Here is a 23,413-nt window from a genome sequence, read left to right as displayed (position 1 = left end):
ATCCACTTAGGGATCGCCATTGTGGACTGTGACACTTATATTGTGCTATGCATTGATTCAACCAAGCACACGCAGTTCTCTACACAAATAGTTTAATCTATTTCACCTGTGAGGCTGATTAACCCTTGGCATTCCTTCGTTGTCTCCACTTGCATGTAGTTAGTTAGATAGGTCATTTACTAGGTTGTTAGTTCACTGCCACCATCCATTTGGCCATTGTGCCACCGTGTGCAATAGGTATTTGTCAACCCAGTGACTATAATAATACAACCTGTCTTATCCTACTGATATACACCTACATCTGGTTTGGATCCCACTGAGGGGATTTTATTCACATTGAACACATTCACTTGTATGTCACTTTTATATATGCATTAGATGTTAATGACATTTTATTATTTTGTTTTATATTAATGGGGTCTCTTGTGATCCATGTACTCCCTTGTTGTTTTGACATGTTCTGAGTATTTCACTCTGCGGACATTTCCGCAATTCTTACCAATACATAGGTAGAGTACATATTAAGAGGGATTCTTTCATGTGAAACCCATCAGATTTCACATAGTTGATACATTATAGTTGCCTTCTTCCCTCATGCACCATCTTCACAATTTTACTCATATGTACAGGTTACTAAATATAGGTTGAGCGGCAGGCCTTGTTTGTGATAGTATATGTAATCAATGAAATTCATAATACACAACAATGCAGTTACAGTAGGAATTTGAAGGTTGCTCACACTATAACAATGCCCATTAACTTTATGTAACAAGTAGATGCTTGAAATGAAAATGTAGAAAACACTTGTAAGTTGACATGCACAATTAATACTCGTTGTGACAGAGAATTTGTCTTGTTTAAGTAGCACTGCAAATGAATCTGTCTAGCATTCTGAAATGTCCATCTTTTTGCCCTGTCAGATCTAGTTACTATTATTACCTTAACAAGTCCTTAGGAACAAAATGATCAATTACATTTGTTTTTCAATGATTTGTTGATATGTGAATATTTTTTTCAGATAGTACCTTAGTTTCCATCATTAACCACAATTAGATCATGGTTGAAGAAATGAGTGGGGCTGAGGCGGTGGGGGCGGTGGGTGTGGAATGCATTGCTGGTTTCTCTTATTTGTTTGTCCTCTGCCTTTTCACTAGTCCCAGGATCACTCCTAATCAGAGGTGATATTACAATTCTTAAAAACAGATTCCCTCCCTAGAATAAACTTTTCACTTTTTTTGTAGGAAAGAGTTAGCATTACACTAAAATACTACTGTACATCCAATAATATCATATTAGGGCATGTTTACTGAGGGGCATTCAAATTATATTATATAGTCCGACATGAAGACCAGTAATACAGAGGGAACATTAATCCCTATAATATCAGCATCTCTCTACAGTATCTCTCTCTCCCACTAAACAGACCTTTATCTCCTAGTTAACCCCACTCAGGCCTCTGTCTTGCCTATATCTCACTCCACCCTATCTCTCTCTCTCTAAACCCCACTTTCTCAAACGCCTTCCTTCACTCTTCCTTTCTACCACTGCTCCCTCTCTCAATATCTCAACCTTATCCCACCTCTCACTCCCCCTCTCTCTTTCCTTCTATCTCCCTAACCCTATCCCTGTCCTTTGTTGATGACAACATCCCGGTTCCCCCTCATTCCCCTTCTCCCCCTCCGTTTTACTCCCTCACTCCTCTGTCTCCCCAGGGCAGCTTCTCCAGTGGGATCCTCTCAAGTGCTTATTTCTTCGGACCTGTGCTCCTATCATCATGTCACATGGAATTACAATAATAACTACTATCTTGTGCAAGTTTAAAGTACCATCCGTTTTGCAGCCTATGCACAATCATTAATAATACTTAATAATAATTCATTAATAACAACTTTATTTCATGTAGTGCCTTTTTCCCAATGGGATTTAGAGCACTTAACAATTACAGTATAGTGCACGGTAGCAAACTCATAGGAATTTTTGCAGATAGTTCCTGCCCCGTAGATCTTATAATCTGTTTTTTTGTGCCGGAGGCACAGGGAGATAAAGTGACTTGCCCAAGGTCACAAGGAGCTGACACCGGGTATTCAACCAGGTTCCCCTAATTCAAACTCTGTGGGGCCGATTTTAGTAGCCTCGATAACCCACTTGTGGCAGGACGGCCTGTGGCCGAGGTCAGGGAACAGTCCACACGTATAGTTTCAGGATAAATAAAAACGTTCAGTGGCTTTATTTCTCCACAGTAACATAACATGTGGGTACACTGTCCCTTTAACAAAATAAATCCTGCTCCACTTTGGGAGAAAAACTGACTAATAACACAGCAGACCTATCTAGCAGGCTGGCTGGCTAAACCAGAACCAAACCATAAGGGTACTTTAAGCAGTCAGTAAACAAATGAATAATCCTTACTTTAGTTGAAGTAGTCTTTGGTGAAATCCCTCTGGCTAAGGGCTCACGCAGCAGTGTGCTTCTCTCTCTCTCTCTCTGGCAGCTACTGCCAGTCACATGATCCTTTATCTACCTTGCTGGCTCTCAGGTGTCAGCTAAAGAGTTCTGATTTCCTAATTTCCACCTGAGTTAACCCTTATGAGTGCTGGATGAAGCACTCAGACATATGTCTCCCAGGCGTAACTGATAGGAGTTGACTTCACTCTGTCACACCACTTATCGGGGCTTTTGAGCAGTCATCGCACAAAACAATCGCGTAGCTATTCAGAAAGCCTCGATAAGTGCACAACGAATGCATTTAATCACCATTTTTTACTCTCACCCACACACGCCGTGTGGTGTGTAGCTATGAGCCCCAAATCGCAATTTTTGGGAAATCATGCAATTCTAGTAGCCTTGATATTCTCATTGGAGCATTACAATTGCAATTTTATCCCAAATTCTTCTCACCAGAGAAAGTTGGCGTGAAGCTGGGGAGAAGGGCTGCGAGAGAGGGACTGAGAAAAAAATGAATTTTTCCTGCATTGGATTGATGCCAGGGGTCTCCGGAGAAGAACAGCGTTCATTTGAGGTCCGGGGACCCCCTGCTTCCCGAGATACAGGCCCCATTATGGGGTGCCAGTATCCCCATGCAATGTTTCAATGTCCCGCGTCACCTGACCAGGACATTTAAACGCATAGGAGATACTGGCACACCATAGCAGGGCCTGTATCTCAGGAAGCAGGGGGTCCCCGGACCTCAAATCAACGCGGTTCTGCTCTGTAGATGCCATGCTCACGTACACCAGTGTTAACATTTTTATAAAAACCCTGCGATCGCTGGCGTGATATGTGCAGGGAGAGGCAGCTCTCTGTGCAGCTCTCTATCCAGCTGGGCTAGATCGCAGCAAATTGCATGGGTGACAACTTTTGAAAGAGGCTGAGATCACATCACTGCTCATCGTACGGTTTGGGCATTTTCCTATCACATGGCTTCAGAGTCTTTCTGAATACCGTGATAACTAAACTGACAAAATGTCCGGCGGTAACATGCCAAATTTGCAATTTAGCAGCGATTACATTAATGCTACTAGAATAGGCCCCTGTACCTTTGTTTACATACTCAGTGGCTACTCACTGAGACGCTCCTTCTCCAGTGGTGCTGTCAATCACAACCGTGCATTACAATGTTGCACAATATGAGCAGATTTGTTATTGCAGTTCAAATCACAGAAGAAAAATCACAGTTAGAATAGGTTATATATTTTTTTTCTGCACTACATACAGTGTATATATAACATTATATATTGAATAAGTAAACAAGGCTACCATGTAACACATAAGACTTTCAAAAAGTATAAGGTATAGACAGCACTCAGAGTGAAACAAATGGCAAAGAATAGAGTAAAGGTGCATGGGAACAAAAAGAGGGCCCAAGAAGCCCTAAAAATACACAAAAAAACACACAGAGTTCCTAGCGCTCAAGTAAAGAATAATATATCAAACACACAAGAGTATGTCAAAGAGAAGATATTTTACTGAACATAAAAAAACAAATGAGCATACATAGATGGAAATAAATGAGCAAACATAGATGGAAAAAATGCAGACAAAAAAGAGTGCATACAAAATAAATGGTGATATGATGAAGAAAACGGGCACAGTGCATATACAGACTAAGTTATAAAAAGTAAAACGTCCTAATGGAATAGACCTAAAACACAGTAGAATAAAAGGGGGATTGAGGGATGAGACCCAGAAGTATGACTACCAAAGGAAAAGCAGGAGGGGGGAGGGGGAAGGGAGGAGAGAAAGGTAACACAAAGGGATAACAAGGGGACAATGTTTGGGGGGGGGGGGGCGTGAGCCCTTTCTCGCTCGATCCTACAATAAGTAATCTGTGCTACATCCCTAGAAGTCCTCTGTTGTGACTTCTAAAAAAAAGGGGGGGGAGAGAGTCCCAGCAAAAAAAGCAGTCCCAAGTAAATACTCAATAGAGGAGACAAGACCCCTCAATAACCCAATGCCTCAGTATAAAGAACCAACATTACGTATGACCGGAACAGGCTCCATGCCGTCAGAGTAGGCAAGGGCAGTAAGCTGAAGACCACAAATGTAAGGTACAGGCAAATGGATCCAGGACACCTCATGTCATCATTTATTCTCTGTGTGCACTCTGTTTTTTCCATTTATATATGCTCAATTATTTCCATCTATGTATGCTCATTTATTTCCATCTATACATGCTCATTTATTTACAGCTATGTATGCTCATTTGTTTTTTCTGTTCAGTAAAATATTTTTCTTTGACATACTCTTGTGTTTTTGATATATTATTCTTTACTTGAGTGCTGGGAACACTAGGTTTTGGACATATAAGACTTTATGCAGCTACAGTACCTGTTCAAAACACAGGGACAGAATGGCTCCGACCCCCGGAACATGAAGAAACTAGTTTGGGAAGAACTATTATGTTCAACTTATTATTCCGACAGAATCCAACTGACATCCAAATTTACATCCTACAAACATAAGCACAGCTACAATAACATCTAGAGATGTAAATTATTCTCTGATATTCGACCACAAATATGACTTTTTTTTTTGCAGGCGTGAATATTTGTGTTGTTACATGGTAGCCTTGTGTACTTATTTAATATACAGTACAACTATATATCAACTGTGCATAAATCCTGATTAAACTGCAACCTATTCCATCTGTGATTCTTTCCCTAATATTTGAACAGCATTAAAGAATCTACCCCATACCCTCCTAGAATGATTGATTGTGATTGACCCTGGGAGCAGTGCAAAAGCAGACTGTATACAAATGCGAGACCATGAGGCAGGGGTTACACATAACAGGTGGGATTAGAAGAAATTTTAAAAGGGGCACGGGACAGGTTCACTGGCTATGGAAACTGTATCCCATATACTCTATGAATAAAAATATTCTTAACACAATAAACTAAGGAACATTGTAGAAATGTATAGGTGAGATTGGCACCTTGCTTGCTTCCACACCCTTCCATGATGTGGCACTATCTTAGCCCTCACATACAGTATCTTTCAGTAAAGCTGTTCCCCTTAGACATCCTTTTTGTACCCTACAGGTACACGTGTACTACATCCTTTAGTTGCTTGTAGTCCTGCTATCATGCACTCTGTAGACACATTATTAAACCCATTCTTTCTCCATGCTCCCACCAACACATCCCTAGGACATCTTTTCTCCCTTACACATGCTGATCTCTCCACATTCCTTGACTGCATTGCTACCTTTCGCATATCTTTTAGCCATCAACTCCTTCACATATTCTTTGTTCACATTATAAATAGCTTGCTAAATAATAGGTGGTATCTACAGAGAATTAAACATTTTAACAATGCATATTACACATTTGCATAGAAATTAAATGACAATTTAAAAATACATTACTTGTAAACACGTCCTGCAGTATACAATACCTACTGCATAAAAGCTTCTGCAAATTAATTGTAGACTTATACCCTGAAATCATTACACCTTGGCTATTTAATCCCATTTAAAACAAAGTAATTAGATTTTTTTTTTCAGTGAATGAATGGGCAAATAACTTATATTTTCCTGTTCAACAAGCACCCTCAAAATATAGTTTGGAACTGCATATTTAAATAACATTAATATAAGTGTAAACCTTTTCTCTGCTATTCTACTATATACCCCTTGTCTTCTGTTTTCTACTTGATTTGTTAATGTTTCAAATATACAGCATGCCTTTTATCCAAAATCAGCTTTCTTGATTTCATGCCATTTATGATTCCCACATGAGTTATTGGTTTTAATTGACCAACTAAATAGTTATTGCTTTCTGCAAATTAATTTGCTCATTAGAATTCCTTGTGTTGTGCTTCAAGAAAAAAAAAAGACAAACACGGTATCATGTTTCGAGTTGCCTTGTGTCTAGTTTTAATACTCTGCTTTGTCGTACCTACTAGGCAATGGCTAGGATGGCAAACTAACTATCCTGCAATCTAACTCTGTAAAAGACTGTTATTGGTACCAAAAAATTAATTCTTGTATTTTTTCAGCTGCGAAGTTCTTTCAAACAAGCATTTGGCAAGAAAAAGTCCAACAAGACTCCTTCCTCCCATTCTGACATTGAGGAACTTACTGATTCATCAGTGCCATCTTCACCGAAATTACAGCATAGCTCAGATGATGCAGGTTTATCTTCAATGAAACCATCACAGTCCACTTCTGCGTAAGTTATGGGGTTCTTCAGTTAGATATGAATAGTACAACCCTGATAGATTTATATTAAAATCTATCACCTGTTTATCCAAACCCAGGCTTGAACTACAGGAATCCATACCATACTCCTCCAGTATTTGTGCTTGTGTTTCATTATTCCTTAGAGTGTCTGAGCCTCACGGATAAAATCCTTAATTATATGAGCATTTGTTGTACACAGAATTAATTCCTTTTTACCTTTTTCATTAATTTTTGGGGCCTATACACTAAGCGTTCATTAAAAAAATTGCCGGGCTATTTCAATCGCCGTTTTTGTGAGTGTTGCTATCACGGTATTCAGAAAGCCTTGATTACCTGTGATAGCAAAATTCACAAAACGGGCGAGTAGCCAGCGGCGCGAAGATCGCCTCTCTGAAAAGGCCAAAGGCCTTTCCTTTCAGCTGCAGAGAGAGCTGCCTCTCCCTGTGCAAATCTCACCGGAACGTATGTTTTTTAATATACATTTTATTACTAATGTAGATGAGCAGGGGATTTCCGGAGCAGAACCGCGTTGATTTCAGGTCCGAAGACCCCCTGCTTCCAAAGATACAGGCCCTGTTATGGGGTGCTGGTATCTCCTATGCATTTTATTCCCACGGTCATGTGACGCGGGACTTTTAAATGCATTGGAGATACTGGCACCCCATAACGGGGTCTGTATCTCTTGAAGCAAGGGGTCCCCAGACGCGGTTCTGCTCCAGAGACCCCCTGCTACAATACACTAGTAATAACATTTATATTAAAACAGCTGCTAACCATAATATACATACAAAACACAACAACACTAATACCCACCTCCTCTACTCTCACATGATTGATATCAGAGGCCGCAGGTTTCTAGGGGTGCTCAGGTGGTGCCTGTGGGTGTCTGTGGACCTCGGGTGTCCCCACAAGTGTCCAGGAGTCCTTAGGTGGTCCCTGCGGGTGTCCAGGAGTCCTCAGGTGGGCCCTGCGGGTGTCTGTGGGTCCTCAGGTGTCCCCACGGGTGTCCTGGAGTACTTAGGTGGTCCCCGCGGGTTTCTGTGGGCCCTCAGATCCCCGCTGGCCTGCGGTACCAATCCTGTGTCCCAATTTTTTTTACCATACATTTAAATAAATACACCCCCTTCCTGCCCCCTCCCTAACACATACAGTACTGTAATGGGCAAAATAACTATTATCCAGATATGGATTATAGCTAATTTGCCCATTATTACATCAAACATTAGCCAGCCAGCATAAATAAAGTAAATGAACCTGTCTACTTACCTCTGCCGTAATGAAGGGCATCCTCGTCAGCATAATGCAGGGCCATGTCCTCCGTTGCCAGAAAGAAAACAATCTAATGGCCCCTATCCCCTTAATCACCTTAGCGGTTAATAACCGCTATAGTAATAAAGGGGTTAACACACCCTCCCCCAGTACCCACACGGGAGGCCTAAGCACCCACCCTGGGACAACTATACCCACCCTGTACGCATTGATTGGTACAGTGGTACATCATAAACATATAATATGGGCATGATAAGCCACTATAGCAGTCAATGGTCAACCTAATAAAAAAAAGCATGAAGGCCACAAATACACATTAATAAAACATATAAACAAGCACCTTAACACCCCAATTCAATAAATAAAAGCACTAGCCAAACAACCAATGAAATAAACAAAAGCACTAGCCAACCAATTAAATAAATAAAAGCACTAGCCAACCAATCAATGAATTAATTTAAAACACTAGCACAGACCACAGACACCCACGGGGACCACCTGAGGACCCCCAGACACCCATGGGGACCACCCGAGGGCCCACAGACACCTATGGGGACCACCTGAGGACCCCCAAACACCCACGGCCTCTGGTATCAATCATGTGGGGCTAGAGGAGGTGGGAATTAGTGTTTATTGTGGGTAGCGGGGGTGGGTGAAGGGGGTCTTTGTCCCTTTGTGGGTAGCGGGAGGGATTTTCTCCTTCATTGCCTTAGCGGTTAGCTGCTAAGGTAATGAAGTTGTCTGTTAATGCATTTTTATTGCATGGGATTCATGCCAGGGATCTCTGGTGCTGATATTAATGGGTATCCGCTTCGGAGACTCCCGGCATCAATCCGATGCAGAAAAAAAGCATTTTTTTTCTAAGTCCCGTCTCGCCGCTTCTCAGCAGGTTCTCACCACGTTCATGCCAACTTTTCCTGGCAGGAGGATTTTGTGAGAAACTCGCCATTCTAGAGCCGCGATCGGCCTTGATAACCTAATCGCGGCTACTAGAATTGCATGAGTTTCAGAACCTACTGATAAGTGGCTTATCGCCGCTCACTCAGCTTTTTTGGGGTTTTTTGAACGCTGAAATTTTTGGTGATTAATTTTTTTATTGTCCACTTATCGATGCTTACAGAATCGTAGAAGGCATTTTGGCCGATAAGTGCTCGATAAGTGGCTTATGAACGCTTAGTGCATAGGCCCCTCTGTATGATCTCAAATTGTTTCGCTCTATTGTTTGTCAGCTGAACAATTGAAAAAAGCACTTATTCCAACTGAACAGCGATTGAAATGTAAAGAATTAGAACAGAAGGTGAACCAAAAGCTAACATAAATCTTGGGCAAAGGTGGCTACACAAAAATGTTGGAAGAATACAGTATATTGTAAACATCACTGTGTGGGTCTCTGAAAGAAACTGGACATAATGTTTCTCAGATTGACCTGTCTATGCAACATGTTTACAGATTTAACTTGATAGCCTGCGCAAGTGATCAATCCGACTTTTAGCACTTTATTTGTTACAGCATTTTTCTTTTCATTCCCCATACCACATTTCAAGTCTTTCTCTACCTGTATCTATACAAATGTTTGTTTTCAACAACAACCTTTTATTTCTTCAATTGCATATGTCTGTCTTGTGTGAATTCAGGTCATCTTTAATCTGGGTACCAAAGAAACGGCAAAATGGCCATGTGATCTACAAGCATAGATCTCGGTAAAATGTAGTGTGGTGCATGTGATTGAATACAGTATGTGTGCCAGACTAAGGTCTTTGCATGCATTGAGCCCTTAAAAGGACACTGGAAAAGAAAATATAAAATATGACCTACAGTTGGTATAAGCACTGATATCCGAACATAAAATCATGAGAGGGTTTATTTAGAATATATTGTGTATTTTATTAGACTTTCTTCCTCATACAAAGCACTTCTCCCCTTTATGTGTTATTTATATTATTTATTATTTATATGATTGCCACGTATGTTACTGCTATGAAGCGCTATGTACATTAATGGCGCTATATAAATAAAGACATACCTACATACATACAAAGCAGTAGACAATTATTTATTTACTAGATATTTTGACCAAGACCCCAAGCAGAACTATACCATTTATAATTAAAGCTATCATTAGTTAGGCCAAACTGTACCTCCACTTTGGTATTTTCTTATATTCTTAACCAACCTTGGTGATGTTGGGGGCTTAAATATAATTGAAGTACAGTATGTTGCATGTCCCTTCTTCTGAGCAGGATAATCATTTTAAAGCAGCAATCCCACCCAATTTAGATATTAATATTTTTTTTTAGCATAATACAAACCAGTAGCTATGGAGCTACACCAAGCTTTTTTAACTCCAGGAGCCTTGTTCCCCCCTCCCCCTCCCTCCTTGCTCCAGAAATACTTACTGTATAGTGGTTTTGTTACAATACCAGTGTGTTTCTCATGGACATTTACCTGCCAATATGAAGCTGCAGTGCTATGTCCCAGGTGATGTTGCAGTTTCCTATTGACCTGCGGGTTTTGGTGATTAATTAAATTGTCCTAAAGTGGAGGAAAACACTGGCAACCAAACCGGTACGTCTCTTAAGAACCACCTTTAAAAATAGTGCTGTTCAGTTTAGGAAAACCCTCTGGTTTGAATTAAGTAGAAAAAAGAATTAAAAAAATACCTAGTTAAATAAAATAACTTGGCAGTATTCCTGCTTTAATGTTTGGCTAAGTTTGAGTAAAATATGTTTTATTAATACACATTGATTAAACAGTATCTTATCATTGTAATGTTTTACCAGCCATTGCTTTGGGAAAGAACTTATGTAATTATTTCATGGATAGGATTTGAGACAGTTCGTGGCTCTCAGTATTTGTCGGTTACAAAATAAGCACCGAAGTAGAATTAAAAACTGCATAAGGTACTGTATGCAGCTGGAAGGCTTGGTAAATAACTTTGTTGTACAGTATTGCCTCAAATATCCCCCTAGTAGTTATCTCTATAGCGTTCATGGTAGTATAAGCAATACATTATGAATTCCTGCTTCAGAAAACTCATATTTTCTATGTGCTCATTCTAAATATAATGGATTGCCAAAAAGTACATAGATTCTTGAAGCCATAATAATCCTTTCCCAGTTGTTGGAGTACCGTCACACTTATTTGTAGCGTAATAATATTACAACATTGGCCATCACTATTATTTTAGATCATAACGACACAATGGTCCTAATGCTGAAAAGGAGAAATAAACTGGTTTGATTAACGTTTGGAAATATGAAAATATGAACACAGTTCTTTTCTCCTTAAGGATCTGCGAATGCACAGAGGCTGAAGCTGAAATGATCCTGCAGCTTAAGGGTGAGCTAAGAGAGAAAGAGCTCAAGCTAACAGACATACGCCTTGAGGCCTTAAGCTCAGCACATCACCTTGACCAAATCAGGGAAGCAATGAACCGCATGCAGGTCAGTGATACTACAAAGGAGTAAGGTGAATTCCAATCTCTATTTTAAATTGTTGCTTTTTAAATGCTGCCAAAACTGATTTGAGAACATACTGTAACAGCACAGCCAGCGGAATGTATTTGTTTGTCAGACTGTAGGCTGTTAAATGGTAACATTTGAGAGAATGACTTATAATTAACAGAAATGTGTGCTCAAGGAATTACCTCCATTCCATTTAAATTGCTATTTTTCCTGAAAAGTAGCTCAGCTAAAACGTTATACCAAATCATTGCCCATTTGTGTCCAACATTATTTTGATGACGTACTGTACAGTCACCCAGATCTGGAAGTAAAATGGCTTCTTTAAAATCTTGCAGAAAATAAATGAAATAATTAGTACATCTGATGCAAAGAAACACGTCCCATCTGAATTCTGCACAAATACATTACAAACAAGTTCAGTACACAATTCTGAGAAATGCTTATTGCAGAGTTAATTAGATGGCTATTTTTATCAACTTTCTCCTAGATTGCTTTCTATTTGTTCTCCTCATTTACTTTTTATAGTACATTTTTAATCCCATTTCCTTTGTGACCAATTGGTCTCTTCATTCCTGGTAAAATGTAACCAGGAAAGCATTTTAAAGAATGTGTACACACAAGGGATGAACATAAAGATTTCCGTGGAGCCATGAAATAATTTGCAATCAAATCCTCTATTTCATATCCCAGTTTTAATCTCTCTGAAATAAGATCAGAGGGCCATCCCATCATATGGAATCACATTCTTATATCTGTATATCAGCAGTAAACATCTGATTAATCTTCACACCAAGGAGCTTTTTTTTTAAGATGTCCCGGCTGACACCATCTTTCTTCCAACATGATTACTTTCCACGGCTCCCTACAATACTCCCTCATTCCACCACCCATGTGACAACTTGGGTCTGCACCAAGCCAAAAGCTTGACAGTCTGTGACTTAATGAATAGGCGGATCAATAAAATTGGGGTTTAAACACCAATAACGAAACTATAGTGAAAAACGCCAATAACTAACCGTTTTACATTTATTGACTTTTAGTGAATCTACGTAGACCAATGTCTCTTGTTTACATTTTATTTGGTCAAAGTGCAGCATATGTAAGGGTATATTAGAAGGCTCATACTGTATATTAGAAAGCATCATACAATTGGCCATTAATATAAGGTACTTCAAATTACATTTTTGACATTTGAAGTCATTGGGGTTTATCCATTATTAATGGGAGTTTTGTGTGATAGTGCCGCAATCAGTCCTATGGTACCTGTAATTTAATGAATAACCCCCATTGTTTGCTTATGTCAAGTTTGAGTCTTCCCATTAATATTGTTTATGTATTGTTTTTAATACACTCTTGGAAAAGTCATACCCTATTTATCATTTTTTTCTTAAATATGCTTAATTGCATTACTATAGAGCCTTTATAAAAATACAGTAGATGTAGCTCTTTCTATTCTTATTTCCTTAATACATACAGTCATGGGAAAAAGAAAGTACACCCTCTTTGAATTCCATGGTTTTACATATCAGGACATAATAACAATCATCTGTTTAAAAAAAAATGAAAAAAGAAAAAACGGCTTGGATTGCCTCTTTAAGGCAGTAACAACTTTTAGTAAAGTATTGCAATATTATCTTTGTCTATATGCGCACTAAGCAATTTACTAATAAAATAAATGTTGTTTCTAAAATATTAAAGAATATAGTTTATCGAAATAAGATTATTTACGTAAAGAATCTACAAATCTGATTTGTTCGATTTGTATATAGATAAGCAGAATGAAATTCCATAACATCAGATATGGCAAGGAAATAATATTCATGTGATATTTGTACAATGTGTAACAAAGCATGAGTATTCATATTCACCAAATCATATTGTACGTACGATATGTCTTTGTTCCTGAATGTTCTTTGGATTTTTTTATATATTGATATTTCTTTTGTTCTCAGCTCTTCCTTTGGTTTGTTTTCTATGTGTACATAGATTGAAATGTTTCATATAATTAATGATTAATCTTTGGTCTTTTTTTATTGTGTCAGTTTAAATAATTTCTGTAAAATTTAGGAAGTACATTTCAATAGCATTTTGTAAAGTTTCACTACAGTTTTACATTTTCATAAATATAGCTACTACATTTTAATTTATATATTAAAGATATTTTATTCCTAAATGCAAAAAAAGTTTAACCCTTACTATGAAACCTTAATGTTGCCCATGTATTATAGAATGAAATTGAAATACTAAAAGCGGAGAATGACAGGTTAAAGGCAGAAACCCCTGGAAAAATGGCAAGGCCTTCATCAGAATCATCAAATAGCACCTCCTCATCTTCTTCACGTCAATCGCTAGGGCTTTCTTTAAATAATCTGAATATCACAGACACTGTCACAACAGGTATGCATGTATTTACTTCTAAATTGTTTTATTATTCACATTATATTTACAATTGGGAAACAAATAATAACTAGTGCTAAGCCACAGGACACATATGATGTCTTATGCACATGTAACGGTATTTCTGGCCCGGCCTGACCCACCCAATCTCACATTGGCCCCTGTGGTCTAACCGGTCCCCATTACAGTGTGGTAGTGTCTGGTGGTGCACCTGTTGGCAACAGGACTCCCGAGTCTCCTGCATGATGGTGTGTGGGGAGGACCCGTCCAGACAGGCAGCTGAGGTAGTGTGCTGAGTCCTACCTAGTTCCAGTGCAGCGCCTCCACCTCATCAGGGTCCCTTCGGTCACTTGGGGATGGTCCTGGTGAGGAACGCCTCGGTGGTGCAGCCCCCTGTGCAATCACTTGACTCTTACACACGAGGGTTTCTGTGATCAGCTTCATCTTTATTGATACGGTGTGGTAGCTGCCCTCCACAATGGGCTGTCTCTAGCCCCTCATGGTGCCCGTGCTTCCCTTTAAAAGGTATGTCACCTTGATCAGGGATTCCCTATCCCAGCCGGGATATCTTTATTCTGCGCCAGGTCCCTGGACACAGACTCCTACTGCAGCTATTAGAACATAACCGTCTTGACTACTTGAACTTGAACTTGACAGAACTCAGGTCTCAGATAGAACTCCTGCCAGAACTCAGGACTCAGATAGAACTAACTTTTAGACACAGTGCTGTGCCTTATGTACATTCTGGAACTGACACACCTCTGACATCACTAACCATGGAGTCAGAGCATGTGACCACTCCCATCCATACACAGGGCACCCCACCAGGGTGTGAGGGCAAACCTCCATAATTACTGCTGGCATGCCCACAACTTACTAGGCCTTACTGTCAGCAGGAGAGACCACAAGTTAGTGGATTACAAATCAGTCTCTGGACTGTTTAGGGAAATTTCCATGGAGGAATCTTATGCTCTTACTTACAAGATCGAGGGGGTCATTTTTTATAAACCAGTTGGGCTGTTTCCTGATGTTATTTGAAAATGGTCCAAATGGCTGCTTTGGACCATATAGATTAAGGATACACAAGAGGAATGTAATGCCATTATTGTATCACATATTTTCAATTAAAATTGAAGCTTTCACACACACCTGTATGCCCATGTCATCTCTAATTGGTACCCTTAACCTTTTCTGTGTCTGAACCTCAGCTGCACTTGACAGCCACCGGGCTTCAAGCATTGGCAGCCTATGTGGTCGCTTCAGTTGGAATCACATGGCCTCCACCGCCCCCTGCCTGATATAAACAGAAGTGCAGCAGGCTCCACTTTCGCTTTGATTGGGCCAACCGCGCCGATTAACTCAATTTTCCCCTAGAAAACAAGTATTTTAATCATGATGTACCTGACATATCAATAGAGGGCATATGACATACCATATGACATATGACATACATATGACATACCATATGACATACCATGTACTTTTATAGGGCACTGTAAAATGTTCATTTGTACATTTTAAAATGTAATTTATTTGACTGATTTCTCCAGTATTGAGATGGTTGGAAAAGGCAGTCGGGGGTGTGTGTGTTTGTGGGTAAGGTGTCTTTACATGTATTTAATCAGAATATGTTGTTAATTAGAAGCTTTATTAGAAGAGGTTGAGGAGGTTCTGTATGTGTTTGGTGGAAAGTTTGTGTCTTGAAGAGGATTCTGTGTCAGTCAAGTTTTGTGTATGTTCCAAATGTACAGTATATAATCATCTCAAGGCCATTGAGCTTTTAAAATTTGAAATGCTTTTTCAACAGATATTTTATTGGATGATGTCCGAGATGGAACGCTCCACAAAGACGGACGCAGTGTTAAAATTGTAGTCTCTATAAATAAAGGATATGGATGGACAAAGGTAGTGTATTTCTAATTTTCACTTCTATTGTTAATTTTCTTTACGATCATCTCTAACTAAACAATATACTAAATTAGTCCACTTTAAATAATATTTTGAATGCATATTTTTTTTTTTTCAAGGATCCAAAGAGCCATCTATATTTAATAGGATCAATTGGAGTCAGTGGAAAAACCAAATGGGATGTTCTAGATGCAGTTATTAGGCGTCTTTTTAAGGTAAATAGTTCGTATGATATGCGCATCTGACAATGCAATTTTGTGTCTACAATAACTTTTTAGCTTACAGTATTTCTTCCTCTAACTTTACATAATGTTATTGTGCTCAGTTTTGTACATTCTTACTAAATTGACAAAGCAATATAAGACTGGATGACAGAGTGCAACAATAACAAGCGATAATAGCCATGCTATAAATGTGATATTTTATTATTATAAAGAAGTAAAACTTGCATTCATTCTTATTTCCACATTGATGTAAATATATATTCTTGTAATAGTATAATGTAATTGTTGTTAGCCTTTTGGGTGCCAAAGGCTGTAGCTACTATGTGATGGTGTCTGGCACAATCTAATTGCTAGTTTTTGTAGGGGAGATCACGTTCTGCATGAAGATCTTTCCAGATGTGGCGGAGTGATCATGTGCCCCTACAGCACTCAAAGGGTTCATTTGTTTTATACTTATTAATTTGTGTTTTAAAACATAGGCCCTTATTCTGTACGGTGTGATAAGTGCAGATGATGTGCTATCGCAGAAAAGCCCCATTAAAGTCAGTGGGGCATTGAATTCATGTATTCTATGCTCATCACGCTTCACAGAATTGGCCCATAGTATGCACTCATGTTCCTTGGACACTGCCAAATTCTATATTGAAATACTCGCCACTGTTTATCCTTTTTTTCAAGCTCTTACTACTTCTGTTTACTTAAAGATAAAAGCCATGGGGATTAATAGTTAGGCAAAATGTACGTACATTTAACCATTGATTTGTATATAGAGATGTAGCAGGCACTATTAATCTAGTTATCACACAGTAACGAGCAACATCGCGCAATTTGAATGCAAAATCAGGCAATGTTATATCTTCCTCTGCTTGAATGGAGCCATTAGAAATTGTGCTGTAAATCTTGTGCCAGTGGTAATGCAATGTTGTTCAATAAAAATAGTAATAATAGTTGCTACATCTTTAAATTATCCCAATCGAGTGATCAAGTGGAATTAAAGCTTTTAATATAATGGGGTGAATATAACTTTCGCAAGTTGCTTTGAAGGATTTGGATAGTTTATATTCATTACTCAGAGCTCTCCCGTGGGTCTCTTAACATCAGTCAGATGCACTTAGTTCAGTTCTTCATTCTTTTTTTAAAGCTCAGTACCAAATTTAAATCAATAAGTAGAAATATATTACATTAATGGATTAATATCAAACTCTAAAAGCATCAGAAAATGTGAAATAATTATAATATTGCAGCTCTACAAAGCTCTCTGTTGCAAACTAGAATAAAAGTTACTTTGTGGATAGATGTCTAGAGTTGTCAGGCACTATAGTTGCATGTAGATGTAGTAAGACTTACAATCCTTGGTGCCGCAGACGAACAAGCAAATGTCCGCGGCACTGTTGACTGTGTCTAGTGCCCCCCAGTTTGCGCACCAGTTGTTTAAACAGTGTTTTTAGTGCAAAATTAAGTTTATAGGGTAAATTTAATGCATTCAAATTTATGCATACTTTTTATATCTGTTTGCTATTCAGGAATACATATACCGTGTGGATCCAGCTGCCAATCTGGGCTTAAACTCTGATTCCATCTCTAGTTACTGTATAGGTGATTTAGTGAGATCAAACAATACAGAAGTGCCTGAATTGCTACCTTGTGGATATCTTGTAGGAGACAATAACATAATCACTGTGAACCTTAAAGGTAAATACACTGTCATGTTCTAGTAAGATTTTTTATGGTAGTTGCTATTGTGCTTAAGTTGGATATTGACCTTTGAAGATAATTCTGTATGCTAGCTACTGTACATCCAATCTTACTGAATATATAATTCTGCCAAATACATTTTAAAGTAGCAATACTATATTCCCCCTTTTATTATTAATTTTAAATGTAAAGTGTGTTGCAATGTACTGTATACTTCTAAATTCTTATCTAAACTGGCAATCTTTGGTGCTCCTATTATAAATCTGTAAAAATCCTGATTGTGTGCTTAACATAAAGGCCGCCTTTCAGTTTCAATCAATCCTTCAGTCAGTGTAACTCAGCAGCTACAATGTATTCTTATATTACTAAGGTAATATCTATTTTTACAGTTTGCAGCTCAAACTGCTGGGAACATTGGCAACAAATTATCCCAAACAGGAAAGTGTTGCAAAAATCTTGCACTGCTTGGTAGGTGGGTTAGAGCCTGCGTAAAAAAAATCAATGGATGTTTTATAACTCATAAAAATGGCATTAAGAGTTGAATTAAAAAAAATACTATTATCTAATACTACAGAACTGATTTTTTTTTTAGTTTTTAAAAACCATATAAGATTTAACATGTTTTGCTACTTTAAGTACTGTACTTTATTCAAAAATCCTTCATGAAATATGAGGTGATTTTTCAAACATAAGTCACGAGAGATCTGCTAAAGTGATCAGAGCAATGTGGAATATTGATTAAAGTATTTCTTAATGTATTCTGTAAATGTAGTAATGTTTGTATCAAAAGTAGTTTTACACACTGCCATAAATTCGGAGGTTCCATCTACAACATGTGGTATGACACATTATTGCTACTCTCACAGTTGTAATTTTTTTTGTACTGTAAATTGTAATATTGCTGTCTCAGTAAGAGACATCTGTGATAACTTCTTTGTTCCTGATAGTGGACATAGTTTTGATATGCATTACAACTCTGTCATAGATTCAACCATCTACTTTTTTCTGCCCTATTCAATTATTTGTTAGGTCATAAAGTGTACATATTAGATTACATTTATCTGAGACATCAGGTTTTGATTGAATTTTTTATTATTTTGAACTACAGTTTTAAAACTTTTAGCTGCAGATGGACATCTGCATACTGTAATACAAATACGTTGTACAGTACATGACATTACATAATATTTTTTAAACAATATACATCCCCCTTATAACACAGTGAGTTTTGGAATCACACTCAAAGCTTTCATTCATTAGTTGGTCATGAGTTCCAGAAACGAATAACTTGCACTCTCCCAGTCATCATAGTAGTGATAAACCGCGTCCTGCAAACAAGGTGCTAAGATCCTGTGTCCATACCGCTCAACACACACAATGTATTATATATATATATATGTTATACCATAGGGCCAGCACTCAAAGTTAGATAAATAAATGAAAAAATAAACTCAGTTGCTCCAGGCTATCTATCTATCTATCTATCTATCTATCTATCTATCTATCTATCTATCTATCTATCTATCGTATCTATCTATCGTATCTATCGTATCGTATCGTATCTATCTATCTATCGTATCGTATCGTATCTATCTATCTATCTATCTATGTATCTATCTATCTATCTACAGTATCTATCTATCTATCTATCGATCTATCTATCTATCTATCTATCTATCTATCTATCTATCTATCTATCTATCTATCTATCTATCTATCTATCTATCTATCTATCTATCTATCTATCTATCTACAGTATCTATCTATCTATCTATCTACAGTATCTATCTATCTATCTACAGTATCTATCTATCTATCTACAGTATCTATCTATCTATCTATCTATCTATCTATCTATCTATCTATCTATCTATCTATCTATCTATCTATCTATCTATCTATCTATCTATCTATCTATCTACAGTATCTATCTATCTATCTACAGTATCTATCTATCTATCTATCTATCTATCTATCTATCTATCTATCTATCTATCTATCTATCTATCTATCTACAGTATCTATCTATCTATCTATCTATCTATCTATCTATCTATCTATCTATCTATCTATCTATCTATCTATCTATCTATCTATCTATCTATCTACAGTATCTATCTATCTATCTATCTATCTATCTATCTATCTATCTATCTATCTACAGTATCTATCTATCTATCTATCTATCTATCTATCTATCTATCTATCTATCTATCTATCTATCTATCTATCTATCTATCTATCTATCTATCTATCTATCTATCTATCTATCTATCTATCTATCTATCTACAGTATCTATCTATCTATCTATCTATCTATCTATCTATCTATCTATCTATCTATCTATCTATCTATCTATCTATCTATCTATCTATCTATCTATCTACACTACAGTATCTATCTATCTATCTATCTATCTATCTATCTATCTATCTATCTATCTATCTATCTATCTATCTATCTATCTATCTATCTTCTATCTATCTATCTTTCTATCTTCTATCTATCTATCTATCTATCTATCTATCTATCTATCTATCTATCTATCTATCTATCTATCTATCTATCTATCTATCTACGTATCTATCGTATCTATCGTATCTATCGTATCTATCGTATCTATCTATCTATCTATCTATCTATCTATCTATCTATCTATCTATCTATCTATCTATCTTCTGTCTTCTACCTGTCATCTATCCATCTATCATCTATCTATCATCTATCTATCTATCATCTATCTATCATCTATCTATCATCTATCATCTATCTATCTTCTATCTATCTATCTATCTATCTATCTATCTATCTATCTATCTATCTATCTATCATCAATCTATCCATCTATCCATCTATCCCTTTATCCCCCTATCTCTCTATCCCTCTATCCCTCTATCATCTATCGCTTAAGTACAGTATGTTTTCGTACAAATGTACAGCTGTTACAGGGTTGCTGATGCTTAGCAACAACTGGAATGTCTCCTGAAGGAGAGGAAAAATGAGGGGAGGAGACAGAGAGGGGGGCAGCAAGGAAGGAAGGGAGGAGAGATAGCAAGGTGGAGAGAGGAGAAAGAGCGAGAGACATCAAGGAGCAGAGGAGACAAACAGCAAGGAGAGGAGGAGACGGATGTTGGGGAGCGAATGGAGAGCAGTGTGCACATGGAGCTGGAGGAAGTGCAAAGAGAGACAGCAAGGAGAAGAGGAGACAGATGAGCTGAGTAGGAGAGAAGGGAGTGTACTGTGCACAGAGAGGAGCAGACATACTAAGGGTGGGAGAGAGTAAGGTGGGGAGGAGAGACAGCAAGGAGGGGAAGAGAGACAGAAACAGCTAGGAGATGAGGTGACAAATAAATGACGAGGAGGAGGGAATGGAGAGAAATTTGCATATGGGGCAGGAGGGAGTGCAAAGAGAAGGGGTTGAGACAGTAAGGTGAGTAGGAGGAGGACACCAAGACCACAAGGAGAGGAGGAGACCGATGAGATGAGTAAGAGAGGAGGGGGTGTAGTGTGCACAGACAGGAGCAGACACAGTAAGGCAGTGAGTGCAAAGACAGAGGAAGAGAGAGTGCAAAAAGGAGCAGGGCATGATGGAGGAGAGAGTAAGGTGGGGAAGAGGGGACGAGAGACAGAAAGGCATTACTGGGAGGGGTGAAAACAAAGAGTAATGTTTAATTAATAACCTTTAAGATGTGCTAGATTGGCATACGTAATGCTGGGTTTCGCAAGCTGTAGCAAAAAACAGCTTCTTTAATATACAAAAAAGTCTCAATAATTAATGAAATAGCATTAAAAAGTATCAAACTTACAAGGAATACAAAAGAGAGTGTGCAAACAGACATTTACTGGACTTAAAAGCAATGTTTCGGAGGCACCTGGCCCCATCCTCAGGCTTTTTAGTGCTATTTAGATTGATTGGGTCTATTTTTTTTGTATATTAAAGAACTGTTTTTTTCTACCATTGCTAGGAGCATGTGAGTCTCTTTCTTACTGTATTCATCTATTTCTGAGTGCTGATCATATGGTATAGTATGTTGGTCATGAGTTCCTCCACTGATATGCTATCCGTTGATTTAATCTGTACACAACATTTTACCTTGAGTGCACTGCAACCAAAATGACATTGTTAGTGAGCTGATGTTTCTCTTTACTTTACAAAGTGCTATGTGATTTGTTTTTTTAGGAGTAGAAGAAAACAGTTTGGACAGTTTTGTGTTTGATACCCTCATTCCTAAACCAATTGCTCAGCGCTACTTTAATTTATTGATGGAACATCACAGGATTATATTATCTGGACCAAGCGGCACAGGAAAGACATTTCTAGCTAACAAACTTGCTGAATATGTTATAAATAAAAGTGGCAGAAAGAAAATTGAGGATGCAATTGCAACCTTTAATGTGGATCACAAATCAAGCAAAGTGAGTAAGGGATATGTTAGCTATTGGTTGGTATCTGACTGTTTCTAAAATAACTTTTGAGGTTGCTTTTATTTTGAAAATTCTAAAGACATATGTGAATTATTAGAAACATTTATGTTTTTGGTTTTAAAATATCACCATTGTTACATATTTTTGGACTGCAGGGAGTGAAGTAAAAGATAATTAGCTGTGTTTGGGGACTTAAAGACGTACCTTCCTGTTAACAATGCTTATAATTTTCTGGTATTAATGGAAATTGTATTTCTTACTTTTAATTCTGCAATAGAAACAACTATATTATGTGGAGACACATATGCAAAAGACAACAATTTCATTACTTGTGTTTGTGCATATTATGATTACTGGATGAACAAAGCTGACATGTCACAAAGCAATACTCATCTAGATTAAAAGAAGATGTACTCTAGCACTAGAGCAGGCACCAAGTGTTGGCACAGACCTCACCAAAATCCATTAAGCTACACCTCTGCAATGCATATTCTTCTATTTTAGTTAATTGACTCCTATTTTCTTTTAGGAACTACGACAGTACCTGGCTAATCTTGCAGACCAGTGTAGTGCTGATAATGATACTGACCTCCCATTGATAATTATTCTTGATAACCTTCACCATATTGGCTCTCTGAGTGATATCTTCAATGGATTTCTGAACTGTAAATACAGTAAATGGTACGTACTGTAATACCCTTTAAATGTATCCTAACATAATACATTTGGCTCTTCATTTTATACTATAAAGAAATGATAAAACTTCTAATAATATTGGCCAACAGGACAAAATATTGGTTTGTAAGTCTGTTCAACAATAGAGGTTAAAGTCAATAAACGTGCATTCTCCGTTGGATAGTTCGAACATGACACGTTGCTCTTAAATGTTTATGTAGCTTCATATGTCTCCAATTTGTCTAGCCACAGAAACATCACAAACAAATGTCCGAGATACAAAATGCATCTACATGTGTCTTTAGAAAAATACCTTTGCCATTTAAATTACACAACAGAAAAAAGCAACTTGAACATTAAAAGGAATAGGTGAATAAGGATCATTATACCAAGTGCTTAAAATCTTTAAATATAAAGATCATGATTACCTGATCTGTTCTGATGACAGGAAGTTGCCTAGCTGCTATTTTACATACCGACTTAGTCCATATTAGAAATTCTGACATGACATGTAATGCAGTAACACATTCTGAGCCAATGTTAACACTCAATACTATGGAATGTCCTTGTCAAGGGATTTACTGTCATATGCTGTCTTAACATTATGGTTAATAATATGGGTGATATTAAGGGATTTCCACTACATTGGAAATCCTACAGTATATTGCAAATT

At 37.7% G+C, this 23,413-nt stretch overlaps 1 protein-coding gene across 13 annotated transcripts in view; it reads left to right on the top strand.

The window, feature by feature from the left end:
* The window catches only part of NAV3 (neuron navigator 3), an 879,638-nt gene that overhangs the window by 844,175 nt on the left and 12,050 nt on the right, over positions 1–23,413 (top strand). For all 13 annotated transcript variants that reach the window (XM_075600199.1, XM_075600193.1, XM_075600190.1 and 10 more), the window contains 8 exons: positions 6,499–6,671; positions 11,241–11,394; positions 13,644–13,812; positions 15,620–15,717; positions 15,840–15,935; positions 17,468–17,636; positions 21,821–22,056; positions 22,595–22,746. In XM_075600199.1, coding sequence (XP_075456314.1) covers positions 6,499–6,671; positions 11,241–11,394; positions 13,644–13,812; positions 15,620–15,717; positions 15,840–15,935; positions 17,468–17,636; positions 21,821–22,056; positions 22,595–22,746 — 1,247 coding nt within the window. The remainder of the gene's footprint in view (positions 1–6,498; positions 6,672–11,240; positions 11,395–13,643; positions 13,813–15,619; positions 15,718–15,839; positions 15,936–17,467; positions 17,637–21,820; positions 22,057–22,594; positions 22,747–23,413) is intronic.

This window comes from Ascaphus truei, chromosome 5 (assembly GCF_040206685.1).
Source record: "Ascaphus truei isolate aAscTru1 chromosome 5, aAscTru1.hap1, whole genome shotgun sequence".
NCBI lineage: Eukaryota > Metazoa > Chordata > Amphibia > Anura > Ascaphidae > Ascaphus > Ascaphus truei.
This window is presented reverse-complemented; position numbering and strand designations above follow the sequence as displayed.